At 43.1% G+C, this 24616-nt stretch overlaps 1 protein-coding gene across 2 annotated transcripts in view; it reads left to right on the top strand.

Annotated features, from left to right (window-relative positions):
* Nucleotides 1-7872: 7872 nt before the first annotated feature.
* The window catches only part of eif3c (eukaryotic translation initiation factor 3, subunit C), a 36907-nt gene continuing 20163 nt past the window's right edge, over nt 7873-24616 (top strand). For both annotated transcript variants that reach the window (XM_035734866.2, XM_035734865.2), the window contains exons 1-9: nt 7873-8036; nt 11937-12057; nt 12144-12209; nt 15912-16101; nt 17748-17873; nt 22703-22763; nt 23508-23626; nt 23874-24001; nt 24313-24475. In XM_035734866.2, coding sequence (XP_035590759.1) covers nt 11957-12057; nt 12144-12209; nt 15912-16101; nt 17748-17873; nt 22703-22763; nt 23508-23626; nt 23874-24001; nt 24313-24475 — 954 coding nt within the window. In that variant the 5' untranslated portion in view covers nt 7873-8036; nt 11937-11956. The remainder of the gene's footprint in view (nt 8037-11936; nt 12058-12143; nt 12210-15911; nt 16102-17747; nt 17874-22702; nt 22764-23507; nt 23627-23873; nt 24002-24312; nt 24476-24616) is intronic.

Below are 24616 nucleotides of genomic sequence, written 5' to 3'. Positions count from 1 at the left end.
TGCTGATGTCTTTGAGTTTGTAATCCACACAAGTTGACATTCGGTCAGCTCTGGCCTCTCCGTAGCACGGTGTCTCCGATTTGAAGTCTCCAGTTTGTGTTTGTTTCAGCCGCTTGTCCCTCTCAGCGAAGGCCTTCCTGTTAGGCCATCGGGGTTTAAGCTGAGCCGGCGAGACAGGCAATGGGGAACGCAGCCTCCTGCCCATCAGGAGCTCGGTAGGTGACGGCCCATGATGCAGTGGTGTAACTCTGTAAGCTAACAGAGCCCTGTAGGGATCCTTGTTCTTTTTCAGCAGTCCCTTGACTGTTTTCACAGCTCTCTATGCCTCACCATTACTCTGTGCATGGTAGGGGCTACTGGTCACGTGTGAAGTCATATTCTCCGGCAAAAGGAGCTTGCAGAGAACTGGGGAGCGTTATCTGTAACCAGGACCTCAGCAACCCTTTGCCTGGAAAATATTTTACTTTAATCCATTGATAACACCAGCTGATGTGGTTATGGGTGTCTTTGCTATTTCAATGTATCTTGAGTCGTAATCTACCACTAGCAGATAAGTGTCATTTTTCCAATAGAACATTTCTGCCCCTACCTTTTGCCATGGCCGTTTTGGCTGCTCCGCTGACTTCATTGGCTCCGGATGACAAGGTTGACATGTTGTACACTATCAGAGGCAGAGGAGACCGTTCACATGGTCCCAGAACCCACAGAACTGAGTGTCTTGAGCCCTGCCCATGTCTCTTTGCTTAATAAAGGGTTATCTTTTGTGCCTACAACCCCGTGCAACAATTTGATGTTAAGGTAGACATGTTTTAAGTTTTTTTAGAAACATCCATTTAAGGGAATACTTTAGCTCCCGTAATTCTGACACTTCTATTGAACCAGTAGGTTGCTCTCCTGCACATACTCCGACTCCTTTTAGAAGCAAGAGTTATTTTATACCTCCAGCCAATCGCAATCACTCTATCGAGACATATTGCAGACTTGTGGAAAAAGATGTTGGTCATCTCCTTAAGAACGAACAGGAGTCCAAATCTTTCCATAATTTACCTGAGAGTGAAAAACAAGCTTTGCTTGATTTACAATCCGATACGTCAGTCCTTATTCGTCCTGCTGATAAGGGCGGGTCGGTTGTACAATCCGATACGTCAGTCCTTATTCGTCCTGCTGATAAGGGTGGGTCGGTTGTACTCATGGATAGGACAGTTTATGTAAATGATTGTCATAGACAACTGCTTGACAACACCTTTCACCTTTTAATTTTAAATTTTACCTTTATTTAACTAGGCAAGTCAGATAAGAACAAATTCTTATTTTCAATGACGGCCTAGGAACAGTGGGTTAACTGCATGTTCAGGGGCAGAACGACAGATTTGTACCTTATCAGCTCGGGGGTTTGAACTTGCAACCTTCCGGTTACTAGACCAACGCTCTACCCAATTTCAGAATACTATCTTTACTGTCCTATATGGGTATTTAAGTTCTGGTCAGATAACCAAAAAAGAACATGACTTTTTGGCTATTCAACACCCTAAAATTGCCACTTTTTATACTTTGCTGAAATTACACAAGAATGTTACAAAACCTCCGGGGCGCCCTATTGTAGCGGGCATTGATGCAGTAATGGCCACTCAATCTACTTTTGTTGACTTTATTAGACCACTTTCAGAACAGCTCCCCTCCTTTGTCAAGGACACCAGCAGTATGGTCTCAGAACAGTTCCCCTCCTAAAGGACACCAGCAGTATGATCACAGAACAGCTCCCCTCCTTTGTAAAGGACACCAGCAGTATGGTCTCAGAACAGTTCCCCTCCTAAAGGACACCAGCAGTATGATCACAGAACAGCTCCCCTCCTTTGTAAAGGACACCAGCAGTATGGTCTCAGAACAGTTCCCCTCCTAAAGGACACCAGCAGCAGTATGGTCTCAGAACAGCTCCCCTCCTTTGTAAAGGACACCAGCAGTATAATCTCTATTATTGAATCTCTTGATCCTCTCCCAGAGAATACGTTGTTAGTTACTTTTGATGGTGAGTCGTTATACACTAATATTCCACACGAGGGCGGTAATTGAATCTATGGAACATTTTCTTCTGCAACGTGACCTTAATGAACTACCTTCCAGTGCTGCATTATAACATTGTCTGAAATAGTACTCACACATAACTACTCATGTTTCTAAATGATTTCTTTATTCAGACGAAGGGTACTGCTATGGGATCCCCCATGGCTCCTAACTATGCTAATTTGTATGTGGGTTACATGGAGACACAGTTTATTTTCAATCCTCTCAAATGTTTTCTTGCCTAACATCATTATTTGGAAACGGTATATTGATGATATTTTTGTTCTATTGAGGGGTGATGCAAAACAGATAGTTGTCACCCGCTTCCCTTGAAAAATAGTTTGCCCTACAGCAATTCTGTCGAATCAAAAGAATTTGCAAAAAACTATCAGATTTCGACAGAAATATCGCTGAGACGCAAAGAAAGTTCAAGGAGAGGGGCTACAAAAATGATCAGATTAATATTGCCATTGAGAAAATTCAAAAGAAAACGAGACTTGACCTTTTTCAAGGTCAGTCTCGCAAAAAGACGCATTCTTGTGTTCTAACTACCCGCTATTCAAAGTGTTCTGAACAAATTAAGGGAATTGTTCACAAACATTGGCACATTCTAAAATCCGATGATAGTCTCGGTAATGTGTTTTCGGACGTTCCCTTGGTACACTCTGATTTACCACCCCAAGATATTCCTGAACAACGTCTATTTTCTCCCCTACTGGATGGAAACTACAAGTGTAATGGCTGTGCTCAATGCAATGGCACTTATAAATGTAGATCCTTCAAACACCCCCAAACAGGGAAAAAGATCCCAATCAAAGATGTTATCACGTGCTTCACTAAGGCAGTTATTTATCTTATAACTTGTCCTTGTGGTAAAAATTATGTAGGTAAAACAAAGCGCCAATTAAAAGTACGTATCTCAGACCATTGTAGCACCATTAGGTGCAAAAACTTGACTTATCCAGTTGCGGCCCACTTCTTGGAGGCAGGCCACTCGATTTCGTCTCTGCGTTATATTGGCATCGAACAAGTCATTCTCCCTAGGAGAGGGGGTGACCTTGATAATTTATTGTTAAAACGAGAGGCTGCCTGGATCTTTAACTTAAAGACCCTTGCTCCCTTCGGTCTCAACGTAGACTTTGATCTGAAGCCATTCTTGTGATTATTGTGACTTTACCATTGTAATTGTTTGTAAGCTTTTGTAGTCAAATTAATTTCTGATCATATGCTATACATTTGTTTTGTTGTTTGTATGCTGTTCTTTGTATGCCGTTTTAATATTTGAGAATTAACCAATGATATTAGGCCACTCTTGGCCATGATTGCAGACACCTGTGTCTTTTGACACTATATAAACGAGTCATCCCGTAGTGTTTGTGATTACACCCTGATGAAGACAGCTTGGCTGTCGAAACGTTGGTAATTACATTTTTGCATCTGAGCTCCTAGAGTGTGCAGCTCTCTTTTATTTTCAAGTTTTCTACTCCGCTAGCCAGCACCTCGTCTTAATAGGTGTGCGTTTCTTTTTCTTCTAGATTGACATGTTGTACACACCTCACACTGGGCCACCAGCTTGGCAACCTGAGTACTTAGACCAAGCCACCACACCGACTGTTAAGCCCTCAGTCTACACTCGGTCTAGCATTTCGGGTTGTAGAGTCTCTGGAATAACTATTGGTTGTCCATTCAGGAAAAGGTCTCCATTACAGTGGAAGTCAGTTTGGTGCACCCAATAGGGCTTCAGCAGCTGAGGCAGTTCCTCCTGCCTGGGCCATCCCTTTTTGCACTGCTGCACCATCTGTTGGCAGATGTGGTCTCGCTGTTGCTCCTCTGCAATCTGCTGCAGTTTGGTCTGAGATGCAGGTAGACTGTCTCTTGCTGCATTAATGGACACCTGTACCTCCCCCTCTAGACATTGCTCCTCTTCTGATACTGGATGTTTAATTGGGGCCCTGGGGGGTGCATCTTCTGTGATCACTGCCTTCCCACATACACCATCTTGTAGGTGAACGTCACTCATCTGAGGCGGAAGCGCAGAACTCTGAAAGGCAAGTCGTCCAGTGATTTTTGTCCCTAACAGAGCCAACAGTGGTTTGTGGTCAGTCTCTGCTGTAAACTGCAGGCCAATAATGTATTGGCTGAGCCTTTCACCTGCCCATGTGATAGCCAACGCCTCCTTCTCCACTTGTGCATACCTTTGCTCTGTGTCGGATAAGCTTCGGGAGATGTATGCTATTGGACGCCACTCTATGTTGTCCTGCATCTGTGTGAAGACCGCCCCTAGCCCAAAGGATGATGCATCTGTGTGAAGACCGCCCCTAGCCCAAAGGATGATGCATCTGTGTGAAGACCGCCCCTAGCCCAAAGGATGATGCATCTGTGTGAAGACCGCCCTAACCCAAAGGATGATGCATCTGTGTGAAGACCGCCCCTAGCCAAAGGATGATGCATCTGTGTGAAGACCGCCCTAACCCAAAGGATGATGCATCTGTGTGAAGACCGCCCTAACCCAAAGGATGATGCATCTGTGTGAAGACCGCCCCTAACCCAAAGGATGATGCATCTGTGTGAAGACCGCCCTAACCCAAAGGATGATGCATCTGTGTGAAGACCGCCCTAACCCAAAGGATGATGCATCTGTGTGAAGACCGCCCTAACCCAAAGGATGATGCATCTGTGTGAAGACCGCCCTAACCCAAAGGATGATGCATCTGTGTGAAGACCGCCCCTAACCCAAAGGATGATGCATCTGTGTGAAGACCGCCCCTAACCCAAAGGATGATGCATCTGTGTGAAGGCCGCCCTAACCCAAAGGATGATGCATCTGTGTGAAGGCCGCCCTAACCCAAAGGATGATGCATCTGTGTGAAGACCGCCCCTAGCCCAAAGGATGATGCATCTGTGTGAAGACCGCCCCTAGCCCAAAGGATGATGCATCTGCTGATACCTTTGTCTTTGCGTGGGGACAGTACTGGGCCATCACACTCTGAGGCCAGATTTCCTTTGATTTTGTCAAACGCCACCTGTTGCATGTGACCCCGTGACCAGTCATTCTCTTTGGCTAGTAAGTCTCAGGGGTTTGGCTGTATCTGAAAACTGTGGGAGGAACTTCCTGCATACGTGGCCATGCCTAAGAAGGTCCTGACTTCAGCCACATTCTGGGGTCTGGGCATGTCTGTGATGGCGCTGATCTTCTCCGTGTCCGGCTCTATTCCAGCTGCCCTGTTTTGTGTCCCAAGAACAAGACCTCTGACTGTGCAAAAGTGCATTTTTCATTGTGCCAGTGTCAGGCCAGTCTTCTGGAGTCGGGTCAGAACTGCTGTGAGCCTTACATCATGTTCTGCTCTGTCCCTTCCGCACACGAGCACATCGTCCGCGTGGACTATGACGCCACTCAGCCAATCCAACAGCTGGGACATGCGTCTTTGTAAATGCTCAGGACCGGAAGCGATTCCAAATGGCAAAACATTAAAACAGTAACGGCCAAGCGGTGTTATAAACGTTGTGAGTGCCCTACTCTCTGATGACAGCGGTATCTGCCAGAAACCTGAGCGAGCATCCAGCTTTGTGAAGACTTGTGAGCCATCCATCTGAGCCAGTGACTGCTCCACTGATGGTAAGATGTGCCTCTCTCTGCAGTGTGCCTCATTCAAGTTAGTCATGTCCACACAGACCCTTATGTCCCCATTGGCTTTTGGGACCACTACCATCCCTGCACACCAGTCAGTGGTACTCTCTATTTTAGACACATCATACTTATTTTTCTTAAAACTGCATTGTTGTGTAAGGGCTTGTAAATAAGCATTTCTCTGTCTACACCTGTCTACACCTATTCAGCACATGTGACAAATAACATTTGATTTGATTAGAGTGGCTCAAGTCACACTTCTTGGACCCCTTGTCTTCCTGTCCCTCATCGACACTGCACCTCAGAAGTTCAGGTGGAAATACAGTGATGACATGAACATTACAGGTGTATTAGGGTGGGGCGGCTCTCCAGACTTCGAGACACAGTCTCGAAATGATGTGCTCCTAGGTGGATGAGCGTTCCATGCAGCTCAACCCAAACAAGTGCATAGTCCTGCATCGTTTGCTCTACAAACAACCCGACCCCTTTGGGACCCCTGTACCCAAATGGACACACTCTGCAAGCAACATCTGATGTTAAACTGCTGCTCTCCAGGATGACCTGAAGTGGACCGGCAGGTTGAAAATGCTAACCAGAAACTTTTTGTGGTTCTCTGTGGCTCAGTGGAAAGAACATGCCCATTGCCAATGCACTGCCAGGCTTGTGGATTCCATTCCCAAACACCGGCCTCGTCACCATCTACACTACCAACTTCGGGCCTGTACTAGAAGACAGCGCTCCCGAATGACACTATCTCACCTCAACCATGACTGGACAATTGGAGTGGATACAGAAGTGAGCCTGCTGGAATATCCATGGGACCATGATACAGCAGCTACACATCAGCACACTCAACCCCCAACCTCTGTCCATTGATTGAGAGAAGAGCCCAGCACTCTGCCTCCAGTCTGACAACAGGAACTTCCTACCACAACCCATCATCACAACCTCTGGAAGAAAAACACTCACAAGAACTCAGACCTGTCAGAGCAAGAACTGAACAAGCTCAAAGATCATCCATCCCCTACATTACTCAATTATTGAACAGCAACTCATAACAACATCCACAACAATAGTTCCTTAAATTTATCTTGAATGTATGTTTGTTTTGTAGTATTATTTATTTTATCATGCAATTCAGAGTTAAATTGTATTCTGCCATGTGAATGAATTCATTCGTACTTTACGATATACTGGTGTTGTTGCACGGACCGGTTTGGGTTTTTACTTTACCTTATAACGGTATTTGAATGTTTGGTTTGTTAAATGTGTATCACCGCCTGGTACGGCAACTGCTCCGCCCTCAACAGTAAGGCTCTCCAGAGGGTAGTGAGGGCTGCACAACGCATCACCGGGGGCAAACTGCCTGCCCTCCAGTACACCTACAGCACTCGATGTCACAGGAAGGCCAAAAAGATCATCAAGGACAACAACCACCCGAGCAGCCTGTTCACCTCATTACCATCCAGAAGGCGAGGTCAGTGCAGGTGCATCAAATCTGGGACCGAAAAACAGCTTCTATCTCAAGGCCATCAGACTGTTAAACAGCCATCACTAACTCTGCTGTCTATACACAGACTTGAAATCATTGGCCACTTCGCTACACTCGCAATAACATCTGCTAACCATGTCTATGTGACCAATAACATTTGATATGATCTAGAAGTGTTGGAGAGACTAAAGAAAGATAGGGAGGCTGTTGATCCATCTGATTGGTTGAAGAGACGTCTGGATACTGTGCATCAGGATGTTATGGCCTTTTACACAGATGGTTTTAAAGATGCAAGGACAGGACGCACTGGGTCAGTATTTGAAGTGCAGGAATGTGAGGTGAGAGTCAGGAAACGTATTACAGATCATCTGGCTGTATATAAGGCTGAGATGATGGCCATACTGTTGCAAGTTAAGCTACACTAATTGTAGTCTCACCCATTAATTTCTCATTTCCGGTCATTAAAAAATAAATAATGTTTTAACGTTTATTTTTAGGTTGAGATCCAGTATGAGGGAGAAGGGGAAACAGTAAATTCGTTTATTGATTAGAACGTGATCAGATATAGTCTCAAATATTTTGTTATCATTTAATTTCGCTCTGTCTCTGGCCCACACTCCAGTACAGTTGGTGGCGGTAATGCACCATAACGTTGGATGCCAACCGCCGATAAACCCCCCTGAAGAAGAAGGGGAAGTGACGTCACGTCCCTGGAACCACGTTATACCCCTTTCCTGAAGCCAGTGCCTGACAGAGGCTTTGCACTCGAGTGCTGTACCCGTAAAATTGCAAAGGTGGAGTAGAAATCATTCCCAACTGGTCAGACACACAACAGAAGGTTTTTCCTGGACATAGGTGAGTCCCTTGTAATGATTAGTTTGAGCTGTGTTTAATTTACATTTGCTGGTAACGTTTTGTCTAGGCATGTCTGGGCCTAGTAGTAGTGCGTCAGCAGCACACTAGCTAGCGGGTCGTCGTCGTTGCCTTGAAAAGGAAGCGATCTTGTTTGTTAGGTATACCCTTTACCGTTTCACAGTGCGACGAATATGTGAAACCAATGGTTAGTTTACTTGCTAACTAGTTTCTGAATTAATTAATAGGCAGACTTACTCTGCCAATAATGGATGATCGTGCCCAGAGCCATGTATTTATTGCCAGCTACAGATTCTTACACCCGATAATGTGATTTTTAACCAAATATTTGGTATCCATTTCTACTGGGAGTTTGCCGATCCAAAACTATTTGTTTTTTCAGTATTTTTCTACTATTTTTCTACTATCTTAGTTCTCGATTCGGCCAAACATTTATTCTAAAATATCCAGTTGCAGATGGTACGTTGGAATTTAGAAAATGCTCCGTTATTAAAACGAATGTTTTTCCCCATGGATTAATCTAGCAATGCGTACGCCGCCATATTGTCTATTTCAAATCGAATCCAAAGATTGTCTATTGACAAGATATTCGAGTGATGGCTTTAACAATGGAAATGCATGTCCTCAAAGATGGAAGGCATACGGGAGGAGGCGAGTTTAGGTGGGACCATTCTAGTCAATGAGAGGGCAGATACGTGTGATTAAGGCCATCTCCATTTAAAAGTAGTGAATTTTCTTCATTGGCTGTTTTGATCCGGACTCAAAGGAATCCCCAACCAGTTGACTACTTTTAAAATGGTGGATGCCCCCAATTGCTGTCTCCATTCTAGAATGGGTTATGTCATTGAGTCCTCTCTCTCTTAGTGTTGTCACAATGCCACATGTTTGACTTCGATACCAAAACGCTACTCAATACAAAATTATACCATGGCAAAGAAATATGCCTATTTGCTAAAGATGCAGAATAACCACTTGGTTTAATAAAACAACTTTGAACATGTTGATAACTGGTAGAACAAATAAAACAAATTCTATACTGAACATATATCAACGCAGTGATTTGAGATTTTACTTAGTTACGATTAATAGAAAGAAATCGGTCAATTGACATACATTTTAATTGGCCCTAATCTATGGATTTTACATGACTGGGAATACAGACGTGCATATGTTGGTCACAGATATCTTAAAAAGGGTAGGGGCGTGGACCAGAAAACCAGTCACAATCTAGTGTGACCAGCATTTGCCTTAAGCAGTGCGACACATCTCCTTTGCATAGAGTTGATTCTGTTGTTTGTGGCCTATGAGATGTGCCACTCTTCAATGGCTGTGCGAAGTTGCTGGATATTGGCTGGAACTTGACCACGCTGTCGTACATGCCAATCCAGAGCATCCCCAAATATGCTCAATGGGTGGCATGTCTGGTGAGTATGCGGGCCATGGAAGAAATGGGATATTTTCAATTTCCAGGAATTGTGTACAGATTCTTGTGACATGGGGCCGTGCATTAATATGAGGTAATGGTGGCGTTTGAATGGCACTAAAATGCCCCTCATGATCTTATCACGGTATCTCTATGCATCCAAATTGCCATTAATAAAATGTGATCGTGTTTGTTGTCCGTAGCTTATGCCTGCCCGTACCATAACCTTAAAGCCACCATGGGGCACTCTTGTTCACAACGTTGACATCAGCAAACCACACGAAGCCATACACATTGTCTGCGATTGTGAGACTGGTTGGACGTACTGCCAAATTCACTCAAATTAAGTTTGAGACGGCGTATGGTAGAGAAATTAACATTTAATTCTCTGGCAAAAGCTCTGGTTGACATTCCTGCAGTCAACATGCCGATTGCACGCACCCTCGACTTGAGACATCTGTGGCGTTATTACAAAATACAAGTGACTGTACATTGTCCCCAGCGCAAGGTGCACCTGTGTAATGATCATGCCGTTTAATCAGGTTCTTGATGGATTATCTTGGCAAAGGAGAAATGCTGACTAACAGGAATGTAAAGAAATTTGAGCAGATTTTTAGAGAAATCTGGTCTTTGTGACAATGGACCATTTCTGGATCTTTTATTTCAGCTCATGAAACATGGGACTAACACTTTACATGTTGCGTTTATATTTTTGTTCACTGTATATTACATTTCTTCAAAAAAATAAAACACCACATTAAATATCAAAAGAATACTTACATTTTCCTTATGCAAAACTATATCTGAGACTCGTAGCTCGCACTCTCAGCTGCATGCACAAGTAGCCTGACTAGCTACAGCCCCCTAAAGGAAGATTCAGACAAATTACTGGACAGATTCAAGCCTCTTAATTTGAATATGACATCTGACATGTTTGACAGAAGTACCGAAAGAAGATACAAATGTATTACCAAACCATTTTTTGTGTTCTTGTATCTGAAAAGTACTGACGTTTTGGTATACTGTGCAACACTAATCTCTGACCAGCATTATTCCTATGTAAAGTTACATTTTTCAAAGTGGCCGAAATGCCATGAGCTTCAACTTCTATCAGTAACAACCTAACCACTATTAAACTTCTATTCAATCAAATAAGCCTCTCAACAAATTAGCAGTTCAATTTCTTGTTGACCAAATTCGACACTCATTAACCTCCATTCTCTGTGGGCTTACTGTTTTGGGCGGATTAAAACCTCTCACTTCGCCTCATCATTGGTCTTCTCTCATTCATTGAGCTGGGTGGGTCCACTCCAAAGTGCACAATGTCATGATGACACTCTGCTGTCTTGATCTGTATGACAATCTGTAGCTATGTATTTAGAGTTGTCAATTGGGTTTCTGCATTTACATGACACTACAACATTGTGTGGCAGCCATGTTAGCTCCCCATTAACCTAACGTAGCAGGTGTAAAAAAACACCTGAAACTAGATCCCCCTACATACTGGTCTTGACAAAAATGCGATGTTGAGAGGTTATCTTCTGCACTGTTCAACCAATCCAGTAAATGTGGAGGAGGTGTTTTAATATGGAGTGCCGCCTTTGTTTACGTCCAGAAGTCGCGCGTCACGGGCTCTTATTCTGGTTTTCGGGGGAAATGGAACATCCGGTTGTTGGGGACTCTGCAGATGCCAACTGTCAATTACATGGGGAATATATATATATATTTTAATACTATACAACAGTGTCTAGACTGAGCATTATGGTGCATTTAAGTGACTAACATTCTAAATGAGCCATGTAATTACATTACATGGTAATATTTAAACAAATACTATGTAACTGAATGTTTAGAATTAGAACAAAATTGTAAAAGTTGGCCTACCTCTAAATATATGGCTCTGGTAGTGCCCTACCATATGCTTTTCTGCTTACCGGAAGCTAAAATTACTGTTAGCATGCAAGCTTGTCAGCCATTTATACAACTTTGTCAGATAGCTGACTAGCTGCTCTGACCATGATAAGATTGGCATATCAGCAATTTTGCCAGGGAGGATATTCCATATTTTTGGTTATGACTTGTACATCAATCAGACATAGCTTGCTTCCTAGTGAGCTAGCTTACATTAACTAGCTGTTGTTCACAGGGCAAGTGTTAGCTAGAAATTTAGCTATTAGTCTTGTGCCATGAGACAAACTTTAACATCTAGCTAGCCAGCTGCATCATTTCAATAATGATGTGGGGGATTTTCACTTGTTTTTCTAGATCAACTGGTACGTGTTAGCTTTCCAGTTGCATGTAGGCCTACATCTGACGTGGAATTTCTACAGATAAATACAGTATGTGGTCAGGAAAGTGGGTTCTAGAATAGTACAAAAATGTTATCTGTAATTTCATGTTGCTCCTTCACACTAGATGTTTGAACCACATTGTAAAATACCATTATTCCACTTCCACAGATTGACGGCAGCCTTCAGCAATGTCACGTTTCTTTGCCACCGGGTCCGACAGCGAGTCCGAATCCTCCTCGTCGGCTGACGAGATCACCCCTAAAGCACCTGGAGCTACTTTCACCAAGCAGTCAGTACTACTTTCTCTCGTCAACCTCAGTCACACTAACTGTTGTTTCTACAGCTCTCTCACTTTTCCACATTTGGTCCCTGCAGGTCATTGCTACTTAGTGACGATGAGGAGGACACCAAGAGAGTGGTGCGCAGTGCCAAGGACAAGAGGTCAGGCATTTACTCTACTTCATGATCCAAAGAACCATCTAAGCCTTGTCCCTGATCTTGTTGTGCTGTACAGTCAGCTCCTATGGTAGTTATTATGCCCTTTGGCTATCAACCATCATAGGAGTTGGTAATACAGCATAGGCATAACTAGGGTTGCAAAGGGTCAGAAACCTTGGAAATTTTCCATGGGAAGTTAAGCCTGGGAATTTGGGGAATTTTGCTTAAATTCATAAAAGTTAGCGTATAACAGTGAACCTTTTTTTGTGGGATACACAAGGCAATTCAATGGAACTGCAACCCTCTACATGCACAGTGCACTCTTGAATTTTTTTAAAAAAACCAGGTAGGCCAGTTGAGAACAAGTTCTCATTTACAACTGCAACCTGGCCAAGATGAAGCGAAGCAGTGCGAACGTACAATCAATAACACAGTAGGAAGAATCTATGTACAGTGTGTGCAGATGTAGTAAGATTTGGGAGGTAAGGCAATAAATAGGCCATAGAGGTGAAATAATTACAATTTAGCATTAACACTGGAGTGATAAATGTGCAGATGTGTAAGTGGAGATGCTAACAATATGGGGATGTGCAGTGTAATCTGCCATCACATGTACAGCTGATTCTCAAGATCTTGCACACTAATGAGATGCTGTTGAGCCCACACTATTACTGTTTGAGCCAAGGACCACATGCTTTCTGGTAAGTTTCAATTACAATACTGGGTGGGGTGAAAATATTTTATGACACATGATTTGTTGTTAACTAGTAAATAGTAGCCCACAGCAGTGTTTAAGTCATTCTAACGTAACAATTTCTGCTACTTAGTTTTTGCAAATTAATTTTTTCTACTCTTTAAAAGAAAATACCACGGGTGCGCACTGATGTGTGGAGACATTTCACTGCAGCTAATGTAGAAGGAAAAGCTTTGTACATTTGCAAATACTGTGCCAAATCATATGTGAAGAATGCAACAAAGATGCAGAATCATCTGGCCAAGTGCATAAAGTTCTCTCAGCGCTCACAACAAGCAACTTCTGACAGGTCTCTGCTATTTGAGGTGAAAATGATGAAGACGACACCTTATCGATAGCAACAGCTCACGGTCCTACTGGAATCAGATGTTGTTTTTACTCAGTGGAGGAACGTGGTCAGAGAAATGATAATGAACGTCTTGCTCGAGCTGTGTATGCAACTGGTTCACCTCTGATGCTCACAGGCTATGTGTATTGGAAAATATTTCTGAATGTTCTTCGCCCAGCATACACTCCTCCAACCAGACATGCTTTATCTAATCATTTGCTGGATGTGGAGTTCAACAGAGTTCGAGTGAAGGTCAAGCAAATCATAGAAAAAGCAGACTCTTGCAATCATCTCTGATGGTTGGTCAAATGTTCGTGGGCAAGGAATAATTAACTACATCTCCACCCCTCAACCTGTATTCTGCAAGAGCACAGAGACAAGGGACAACACACACCGGTCTCTACATTGCAGATGAGCTGAAGACAGTCCTCAATTACCTTGGACCACAGAAAGTATTTGTACTGGTGACAGGCAATGCTGCGAACATGAAGACTGCTCGGTCTAAAGTGGAGTCCTACCCTCATAGCACACCCATTGGCTGTGCTGCTCATGCATTGAATCTGCTCCTCAAGGACATCATGGAACTGAAAACAATGTATACCCTCTGCAAGAGAGACAATGAAATGGTTAGGTATGTGAAAGGTCATAAAGTCATACAAGTAATCTACCAAGCAAAGTGAGAAGAATAAGAACACCACATTGAAGCTACCCAGCAACACCCATTGGGGTGGTGTTATCATCATGTTTGACAATCTCCTGGCGGGGCAGGAGTCTCCAAGAAATGGCAATATCACAGTCTGCTGATATGGACAGCCCCATCAAGAGGATCCTCCTGGATGATGTATTTTGGGCGAGTGGTAAGCAGTCTGAAACTCCTGAAACCCATAGCAGTAGCCTTTGCACGGATTGAGGGAGAAATGCCATCCTGTCTGATGTTCAGACTCTGCTTGCAGATGTAAGAGAAGAACTCCATACTGCCCACTTCACTGTTGCTCCAAGCAGAGGAAACTGCAGTTCTGAAATGCATCAAAAAGGGAGAAGACTTCTGCCTGAAGCCCATACACGCCACAGTGTACATGTTGGACCCCAAGTACGCTGGCAAGAGCATCCTGTCTGGTGCAGAGATCAACAAGGCCTATGGTGCAATCCCTACTGTGACTTGCCACCCTGACCTCGATGAGGGCAAGGTTCTTGGCAGTCTGGCAAAGTAGACTTCCAAGCAAGGTATTGGGATGGAGATGCAATTTGGCAGTCGTGACAATATATCCATCATCCTCCAAATTCCACCAACATCAGCCACCTCAGAGCGCAACTGGTCCAAGGGTTGAAAATTGGTGGCTGTCTGGGCAAATGTGAGGCTTTATGAGCCTGACAACGAGTTATCCTCAAGGTTGGAAAGTGACAGTGAAGATGGGGCCTCAGAGTCTGATGTTCAAGAGGTGGACATTGAGGAGGTCCAGGGAGAAGACATGGAAACCTGAGAGGAAGACGACCAAAGCTTTAGTTTCTAGACGATCATTTTACAGATGCATGTTAAATGTTTTTGAGACATGCGATGGATCATTGGGGATCATTCAATATTCTCTTGTTGTTCTATGAAATCATCCCATGTGAAGAGTCAACCAATTTAATTCCAGTTCAATTCGTAACTAAATTATTATTGTTTTCTGATGGAAGGATTTAATCATTTGCAATTGTCTACTTATAAGGTCAAATGTTTGTCTCGTGTGATATGGTAAATATATCCAATGCAAAAAAACATCAACATTTAAATGGTATTAATATTCATTAGCATATTCCCGTTAATTCCCACGGAAAGTTTCTACCTCTGAATATTCCCCAAAATATGCAACCTGGGCATAACTGATCTGGGACCAGGCTACCACCCTTAGGAGTTGGCTGTACAGCATAAACATACAGTACCAGTCAAAAGGTTGGACACCTACTCATTTCAGGGTTTCTCTTTATTTTTACAATTTTCTACATTGTAGAATAATGAGAACTCGCATGGAATCATGTAACGAAAAAAATTGTTCAACAAACCCAAATGTTTTATACTTGAGAAACTTAAAAGTAGGGTAGCCCACCCTTTGCCTCTCAACCAGCTTAGGTGTAGTCACCTGGAATGCATTTCAAGTAACTGGTGTGCCTTAAGTTCATTTGTGTCATTTCTTTCCTTAATGTGTTTGTGCCAATCAGTTGTGTTGTGACAAGGTAGGGGTGGTATACAGAAGATAATCTGGACTTGGGTCTTTTACCAAATAGGGCTATGTAAAGAACAGCTCAAATAAGCAAAGAGAAACGGCAGTCCGTCATTACTTTATGACAAAGTCAGTCAATGCGGAATATTTCAAGAACTTGATTTATTTAGAATTCAAGGCACACTTAATTAGCATGGCTACCACAGCATTGTGCAGCTATCTCATCTGGTTTGGGCTTAATCCCACTCATTTGTTTTGCTGTCTGTCTGTAAAAAACCTTGAATGAATAGGTGTGTCCTAACTTTTGACTGGTACTGTATCTGAGACCTGACTAGTGCCCCTTGACTGGACTCCCTCAGACAGTATCTGTTGTTAGTATGCCTGCCCTGGACTATGCCATCTAACCAATTCTTATATCCCAGGTTTGAGGAGCTGACAAACCTGATCAAGACGATCCGCAATGCCATGAAGATCCGAGACATGTCCAAGTGTCTGGAGGAGTTTGAGCAGCTATGTCGAGCGTTCCTCAAAAGCAAGACTATAGTGGACAAGGAAGGGGTGCCCCCTTTCTACATCCGTCTTCTGGCTGACCTGGAGGACTATTTGAATCAGGTAAACCTCCACAGTTCACACTTTCTCTGCATGTCAAACTGCTCGAATGTCAGCCTGTGACATCTTGGGACTGTAAGGTTCTAGCGCAAAGCATATTTCTGAGATATTAACATCAGTTTTCAGGTCTCAGAATTGTTTTGTAGTGGATTTTTCTTTCATAACCCATTAAGGGTCTCGCCTTAAAGGTACCTAAAGTGCAGAGTATCAAAATCCTGAGACATGTTGTCAATCAGTTTTTTTTAGGGGGGTGCAACTAGGGCTGTGCAGGTTATACAATTGTCAGCCAGTGATTGTCAAGCAAACAGTTGGAAGTTTACATACACCTTAACTAAATACATTTAAACTCAGTTTTTCACAATTCCTGACATTTAATCCTTGTAAAAATTCCCTCTCTTAGTTCAGTTAGGATCACCACTTATTTTAAGAATGTGTAATGTCAGAGAAATAGTAGATTTATTTCAGCTTATATTTCTTTCATTACATTCCCAGTGTGTCAGAAGTTTACATACACTCAATTAGTATTTGGTAGCATTGCCTTTAAATTGTTTAACTTGGGTCAACCGTTTTGGGTAGCCTTCCACAAGCTTCCCACAATAAGTTGGGTGAATTTTGGCCCATTCCTCCTGACAGAGCCAGTGTAACTGAGTCAGGTTTGTTGGCCTCCTTGCTCGCACATGCTTTTTCAGTTCTGCCCAAACATTTTCTATAGGATTGAGGTCAGGGCTTTGTGATGGCCACTCCAATACCTTGACTTTGTTGTACTTAAGCCATTTTGACACAACTTTGGAAGTATGCTTGGGGTCACTGTCCATTTGGAAGACCCATTTGCGACCAAGCTGTAACTTCCTGACTGATGTCTTAAGATGTTGCTTTAATATATCCACATCATTTTCCATCATGTTGCAATCTATTTTGTGAAGTGCACCAGTCCCTCCTGCAGCAAAGCAACCCCACAACATGATGCTGCCACCCCCGTGCTTCACGGTTGGGATGGTGTTCTTCAGCTTGAAAGCCTCCCCCTTTTTCCTCCAAACATAACGATGGTCATTATGGCCAAACAGTTCTATTTTTGTTTCATTAGATAGTCAGAACACATCGTCAAATACATTAGTAAATGTGTTAACATCATGACAACACCATTTACTTTTTTGTTGTTGTTGCTTGCCAGCCATTATTGCCTCGATCACGGTTTCCCAAACTTGTTCATGGGGCCCCACCATGGATGCGCATTATGGTTTTTGCTCTAGCACTGCACAGCTGACTCAAACAACCAACTCCTCAAGATTTGATTATTTGAATCCATTGTGTAGTGCTCGTAGGAACAAACTAAATGTGATCTGTATTTGTTCTGGCTTGTAATTGGTTTGCACATTGACCCTTATGTTGCCAATTTCAAATGTTGTATTTGTATGAAAAACCATCTAAAGATCAATTATGTTACTAACACATTTTACAAATATTTCAGAGAACCTTGTTGTCCCAAGGTCTTGATCTATTGATGTGAGGTTTTCCAAACTATGAAAATGAAAAAATATACACAGACGTTATCGATAGAAAAAAACATGAAGTAATGACCGGAACGCTGTGATTTATGAAGACACACTCTTAACACTATCCCTAAAGACATGTTTCATGTTTCCCTACAGCTTTGGGAGGACAAAGAAGGCAAGAAGAAGATGAACAAGAACAACGCCAAAGCCCTCAGCACCCTGCGGCAGAAGATCCGCAAGTACAACCGGGATTACGAGACGGAAATCACCAGCTATAAGGAGGTGAGGCTTTTCACTACAACACATAATGGTAGATTCTTAAGATGCTGTTTTTAAAAAATAAAATAACAAACGTGCATATAACACTTACCAATAAGGAACGCACATATGATCTCCATTGACGAATCTAGATATTCATTATGGCACCTTTTTTTTTAACATTCAGTGCCTTTAGAAAGTATTCACACCTTGATTTCTTCCATAATGTGTTACAGCCTGAAGTGAAATTGTATTAATAATCTTTGAACTACCCATCCCGGATCCGGGAGAATTCTCATCAACTACACTAATTAGCATAGCGCAACAGTCAAAAAATATTACTAGAAAATATTCCTATTCATGTAATCACAAGTGAAATATAGTGAAACACAGCTTAGCCTTTTGTTAATCACCCTGTCATCTCAGATTTTGAAATTATGCTTTACAGCCAAAGCAAGACAAGAGTTTGTAAGTTTATCGATAGCATTGTGTCCAGCTAGCAGCAGGAAGCTTGGTCACAAATCAGAAAAGCAATCAAATGACCCGTTTACCTTTGATCTTCGGATGTTTTCACTCACGAGACTCCCAGTTAAACAGCAATTGTTCCTTTTGTTCCATAAAGATTAAATTGAGGTTTTGTCACTGGCCTGTACACAATACCCCATAATATCAGTTTTTTAAATGTTTCAAATGAATGAAAAGCGATAATGTCTTGTCATGAATGCAACAACATTCTAGTACATTTATAAACTGGATTGTATATAATAATAATAATAATAATATTGTGTTTCGGAATTCAGTTTTTCTGAATTGTTTTCATCGTTGTTGCTTACAGCTGATTAGAGTTCAAACAAAATGCATGGTTGGTGGTTCAAATGAATCAAATGTCGTTTAGCGATTAAGTGGATCGGTTGTAGGAAGGTAAATCGAAGAATTGTTGTGATAGTCTGTACTTCGCATGGTTAAACAGACGTTGGGCTGTAGGCTGTTGATCTGACGGCGACCTATTTGAAATCAATGCAGCAGCCCACCTTCGATCATGGGCATGTAGTCTAGACTACGACTGGGAAAATGGAGGAATTCAAGAGAATACACAGTGCATTTGGAAAGTGTTTTTCCACATTTTGTTATGTTACAGCAGTGTTCTAAAATTGACTTAAATCTACACGCAATACCCCATAATGAAAAGCAGAAACAGGTTTTTCAATATTTTTGCAAATGCATTAAAAATAAACAGAAATATCACATTTACATAAGTATTCAGATGCTTTGCTCTACTTAGTTTAATCACTTTAGGCAGCGTTTACAGCCTGGAGTCTTCTTGGGTATGACGCTACAAGCTTAGCACACATGTATTTGGGGCGTTTCTCCCATTCCTTTCTGCAGATCCCATCAAGCGCTGTCAGGTTGGATGGAGAGCGTTGCTGCACAGCTATTTTCAGGTCTTTCCAGAGATGTTCGATTGGGTTCAAGTCTGGGCTCTGCCAGGCCCACTCAAGGACTTTCAGAGACTTGTCCCGAAGCCACTCCTGCGTTGTCTTGGCTGTGTGCAGACGGTGATTGTCATGTTAGGTGAACCTACGCCCCAGTCTGAGGTCCTGAGTGCTCTGGAGCAGGTTTTCATCGAGGATCTCTCTGTACTTTGCTCCGTTCATCTTTGCCTCAGACCTTCATTATGGATCCCCATTAGCTGCTGTTATTTTCTTTACCTTTATTTAACCAGGTAGGCCAGTTGAGAACAAGTTCTCATTTAAAACTGTGACGTGGCCAAGATAAAGCACGACAACAGTTACACATGGGATAAACAAACGTACAGTCAATAACACAACAGAAAAGTCTGTATACAGTGTGCAAATGAAGTCAATAAATAGGCCAATAGTGGCAAAGTAATTACCATTTAGCAATTTACACTGGAGTGATAGATGTGCAGATGTGCAAGTAGAAATACTGGTGTGCAAATGAGCAGAAAAACAAATATGGTGATGTAGGTAGGTAGGTGGTTGGATGGATGGGCTATTTACAGATGGGCTGTATACAGCTGAGGCAATCGGTAAGCTGCTCTGACAGCTGATGCTTAAAGTTAGTGCGGGAGATACGTCTCCAACTGATTTTTGCAATTCGTTCCAGTTATTGGCAGCAGGGAACTGGAAGGAAAGGAGACCAAAGGAGGAATTGGCTTTGGGGGTGACGAGTGAGATATACATGCTGGAGCGCGTGCTATGGGTGGGTGTTGCTATGGTGACCATTAAGCTGACATAAGCGACGGTGGGTTTGATGACGAATATGTAGCGAGAACCAGCCAACGAGACCATACAGGTCGCAGAGGTGGGTAGTATTTGGGGCTTTGGTGATAAAACGGATGGCACTGTGATAGACTGCATCCAATTTGCTGAGTAGAGTGTTGGAGGCTAGTTTGTAAACGACGTCGCCGAAGTCTAGGATCGGTAGGCTAGTCAGTTTTACGGGGTAAGTTTGGTAAGGAGGCTTTGTTGTAAAATAGGAAGCCAATTCTAGATGTAACATTAGATTGGAGATGCTTCATGTGAGTCCATATTGTCTAGCCCAGCTGATTTGTAGGGATCCAGATTTTGCAGCTCTTTCAGAACATCAGCTGTCTGGATTTGGGTGAAGGAGATGCGGGGGGGGCTTGGGCCAGTTGCTGCGGGGGGTGCAGAGATGTTGGCTGGGGATTTGGTAGCCAGAGGGTGTTTTTGTGCTGGTCAAGGGCATTCAAGTCTTGAGTGAACCAAGGGCTGTATCTCTTCTTCAAAAAAAGGAAGGTGCATGCTTATTTTACATGGTGAGGAAAGCACTTTTAAAGAATAACCAGGCATCCTCTACAGGCGGGATGAGGTCAATATCCTTCCAGGATACCCGGGCCAGGTTGATTAGAAAGGCCTGCTCGCAGAAGTGTTTTAGGGAGCGTTTGACAATGATGAGGGGTGGTCGTTTGACCGCAAACTCATAACGGACGCAGGCAGTGATCACTGAGATCCTGGTTGAAAACATTTAGAGGGCAAGTTGGTCAGGATGGTGCCTATGTTTATGGATTTGGGGTTGTATCTGGTGCTTTGATAATTTGTGAGATTGAGGGCATCTATCTTAGATTGTTGGACGGCCGGGCTGTTAAGCATATCCCAATTGAGGTCACCTAGCAGTACGTACTCTGATAGATGGGGGGGCAATAAATTCACATATGGTGTCCAAGGGACAGCTGGGAGCTCTATAACAAGCAGCAATAGTGAGGGACTTATTTCTGGAGAGATGGCTTTTTAAAAGTAGATGCTCAAACTGTGGGCATAGCCTGCAGAGTTGTCATACTTTCCAGGTCTATCTCTGCAGTAGATTGCAATTCTGCCTCCTTTAGCAGTTCTGTCTTGACTGAAAATGTTGTAATTGGGGATGGACATTTCAGAATATTGGGTGGCCTTCCTAAGTCAGGATTCAGACACGGCAAGGACATCAGGGTTGGCGGTGTGTGCAAAATCAGTGAATAAAGCAAACTTAGGGAGGAGGCTTCTTATGTTAAGGTAGAAACTAGGGCCTGTAGAACCTGCCTTGTTGATAGTGCTGTCTAGAAGGTAGAGCAGCGCCATATTATGGACATACTTCTCCCCATCCTAGATACTGTTGTATCAATATGTTTTGACCATGAACGTTTACAATCTAGGGTTACTTCCAGCAGTTTAGTCACCGCAACTTGCTCAATGTACGTTGTTTATTACAAGATTGAGTTGATGTTTTAGGGTTTTGTGAATGATTTGTCCCAAATACAATGCTTTTAGTTTTAGAAATATTTAGGACTAACTTATTCCTTGCCACCCACTCTGAAATGAACTGCAGCTCTGAGTGTTGCAGTCATTTCAGTCGCTGTGGTAGCTGACATCTATAGTGTTGAGTCATCTGCGTACATAGACACTCTGGCTTTACTGAACGCCAGTGGCATGTCATTAGTAAAGATTTTTTTAAAGTAATGGGCCTAGACAGCTGCCCTGGATAATTGTTGATTCTACCTGGATTATGTTTGAGAGGCTTCCATTGAAGAACACCCTCTGTATTCTGTTAGACAAGTAACTATCTTTTTCCACAATATATCAGGGGGTGCCTTGTCTCCCAGTCCCTACCATTGAAAAACATCACAGCATGATGCTTCCACCACCATGCTTCACCTTAGGGATGGTGCCTGCTTTTCTCCAGGCTTGGCATTCAGGCCAAAGAGTTCAATCTTGGTTTCATCAGACCAGAGAATCTCTTGTTTCTCATGGTCTGAGAATCTTTAGGTGCCTTTTGGCAAACTCTTAAGTGGGCTGTCATTTGCCTTTTTACTGAGGATTGACTTCTGTCTGGCTACTCTACCATAAAGGTCTGATTGGTGGAGGGGTGCGGAGATTGCTATTCTTCTGGACTCCAAGTTGTTGGATGCTCAATGGAAACAAGAATCGTAGCAAAGGGTCTGAATACTTATGTAATTGAGGTATTTAAAACAAAAATTAATGCATTTGAAAACATTCCTAAACTGTTATCGCTTTGTCATTATGGGGTATTGTGAGTAGATGAGGAAACAATTTAATTCATTTTAGAATAAAGCCATAATGTAACAAAATGTGGGAAAAGTCCTGAATACTTTCCTTTAATGCACTGTAGTTTAATGGCTTTTCATGACAATTATGCTGGCATACATTCCGCAGTCTGAAGTATTTCCTGCACGCATAAATTCAATCCAACACCGCCCTTGTGATTTCAACTTAATAATGAACCTTTCTCAAGATACTCAGATTCAGGATGAGGCCGCTTAGTGCCATTATGTCAACGGGCCATTAGTAGGAAATCTTACTTTTCTCCCTCTCATTCAGAACCCAATGGCGTCAGCGGATGAGGAGGAGGAGGAGGAGGAGAAGTATGATGTCGACTCAGGTGAGTTTCTTACCACACCTTTTCATTACACCTCGAGCCTACACTAAATACCAGTGATGGAAGACTCTAGTCTGCTTTTGTTAAAGCCAGAACTGACCGACATGGGACTGCCTCCTGTTTCGGTATAATGAGGCAGCTTGATGTACTAGTACACCCCCTGGACAGGACACAAATCTGTTGCAAGGCCCTAAGACGTCGACATGCTTCTGTTCGGCTAGGCGAACTGAATAAGTGTGCTCCCTTAAGACTCCCTTAAGACTTTCTCTTGAGAGACAAGAAAAAAGCTGCCATAGTACTTTGTCCATTTTAGGGAAGTTTAATTGACATTTTTTCTGAGGAGATCTTAGTCGCCCAATTTTACATCCAACAGATGTTTGTTGCAGTATTTCTCAATGAAATCAATGTGCATTAAAATGAGTAGTCTCTCATTCAATGACAACGCCATTACTGAAGACTCCCTACTGTTGACCAATCACTGACGAAGGGGCGTGAACTTGGGCTACCGACTTAAACCCTTACCGATATCCAAAACAAACGTCACAAAATGTTGTCATAATATATACACAAACGCTTCCGAACTGAACTACTTTACCCCCAATCATTTCCTTAATGCTGAGTGACAAGCAGAGAGGCATTGGGCCCCTTTTAGAGTGGTATGATTTGACTTTCCAATCGCAGTGCACCATTGATACATGGATTCTGTTTTAACTGCCGGTGTCTCTCTAATCACCTTGGTGTCTGTAGGGTCGTCGTCAGATAGCGACGAAGTGCCGGGGGTTGCCAAGAGCTTCCTGAAGAAGAAACCGGCTGCCGAGGTGGCAGCGCCTCTGCCGGACGCCAGCAAGTTCCTGAAGACAGCGGCGGTAAGAGGATGATGGCCGCAGTGGCTCTATTGCAGTGTGCAGTTATTGGCAAGCACACTCTCTTGAATTTTTTTTAATTTTTTTAAATGAGTGACATTTCTCTGTTTTGGCTGAGGGGCTGCCTAATCATAAAGCACTATCATTCTCCCTACCAAGCCCTCTCCCGCTGACAGTCCATCTTTATTGTCCACCATCACTTTAATCTAACTTGTATGTGTGTAATGACTGTGTACATTGTCTTCAACAGGACAAGGAGGCTTCCAGCAGCAGTGATGAGGATGACGAAGACTGGGACTCGGACACCGCGGAAAGCGGCACTGGTAGTGAAGACGAAGAGAGCAAGAATGCCTCCATGGCCCAAATCTTCCTGAAGAAGTCGGTCCCTTTCCTGTTCTTTCTACTACAACATCCTTTGTACCTCACACATTAGACTCAATCCACAATCATTCTGTCCCATCACTGCCTGTGTAACTGAACATTGCTCTACTTCTAAACATCCTGCCTCTTTCTTTCATTCAGTAGCTCTCTATGTAAAACTATGCTCTAGAGTAGGGGTCAGCAACAGATGGTATGCGGGCCATATTCTAGTTGCCTACCGCTGCTCTAGAGACTCTTGGACTCTTCTCTGACAAGTTTTAGACACTGTCTGACTAATGTATTTACAACACCCCATTCTGTCTCGCCAGGCCTGGTAGTGAGGCAGAGCGACACACCAGCGAGAAGAAAAAGGAGGATAGGAAGAAGAGACACAGGCGGAAGGAGCGGCTGGAGGAAGAGGCCGAGGAAGAGGCCCAAGAGGAGGGTGAAGGCGAATGGGAGAAGGTGAAGGGAGGAGTGCCCCTTGTCAAGGTGGGTGATCAAGTCGTGGCATGACAATACAGAGTATCCTCACTACACTTATCTGTATATATGGTTTGTATTCATTAGGCACTAAATGTAAGAGAACTGATTGAAACGGAGAGCAACCACTTGGACTTTACCAACAAGAAA

The sequence above is a fragment of the Oncorhynchus keta genome, chromosome 24, assembly GCF_023373465.1.
Source record: "Oncorhynchus keta strain PuntledgeMale-10-30-2019 chromosome 24, Oket_V2, whole genome shotgun sequence".
NCBI lineage: Eukaryota > Metazoa > Chordata > Actinopteri > Salmoniformes > Salmonidae > Oncorhynchus > Oncorhynchus keta.
The sequence above is the reverse complement of the archived record's forward strand: the minus strand, read 5'-3'. Positions and strand labels throughout refer to the sequence as shown.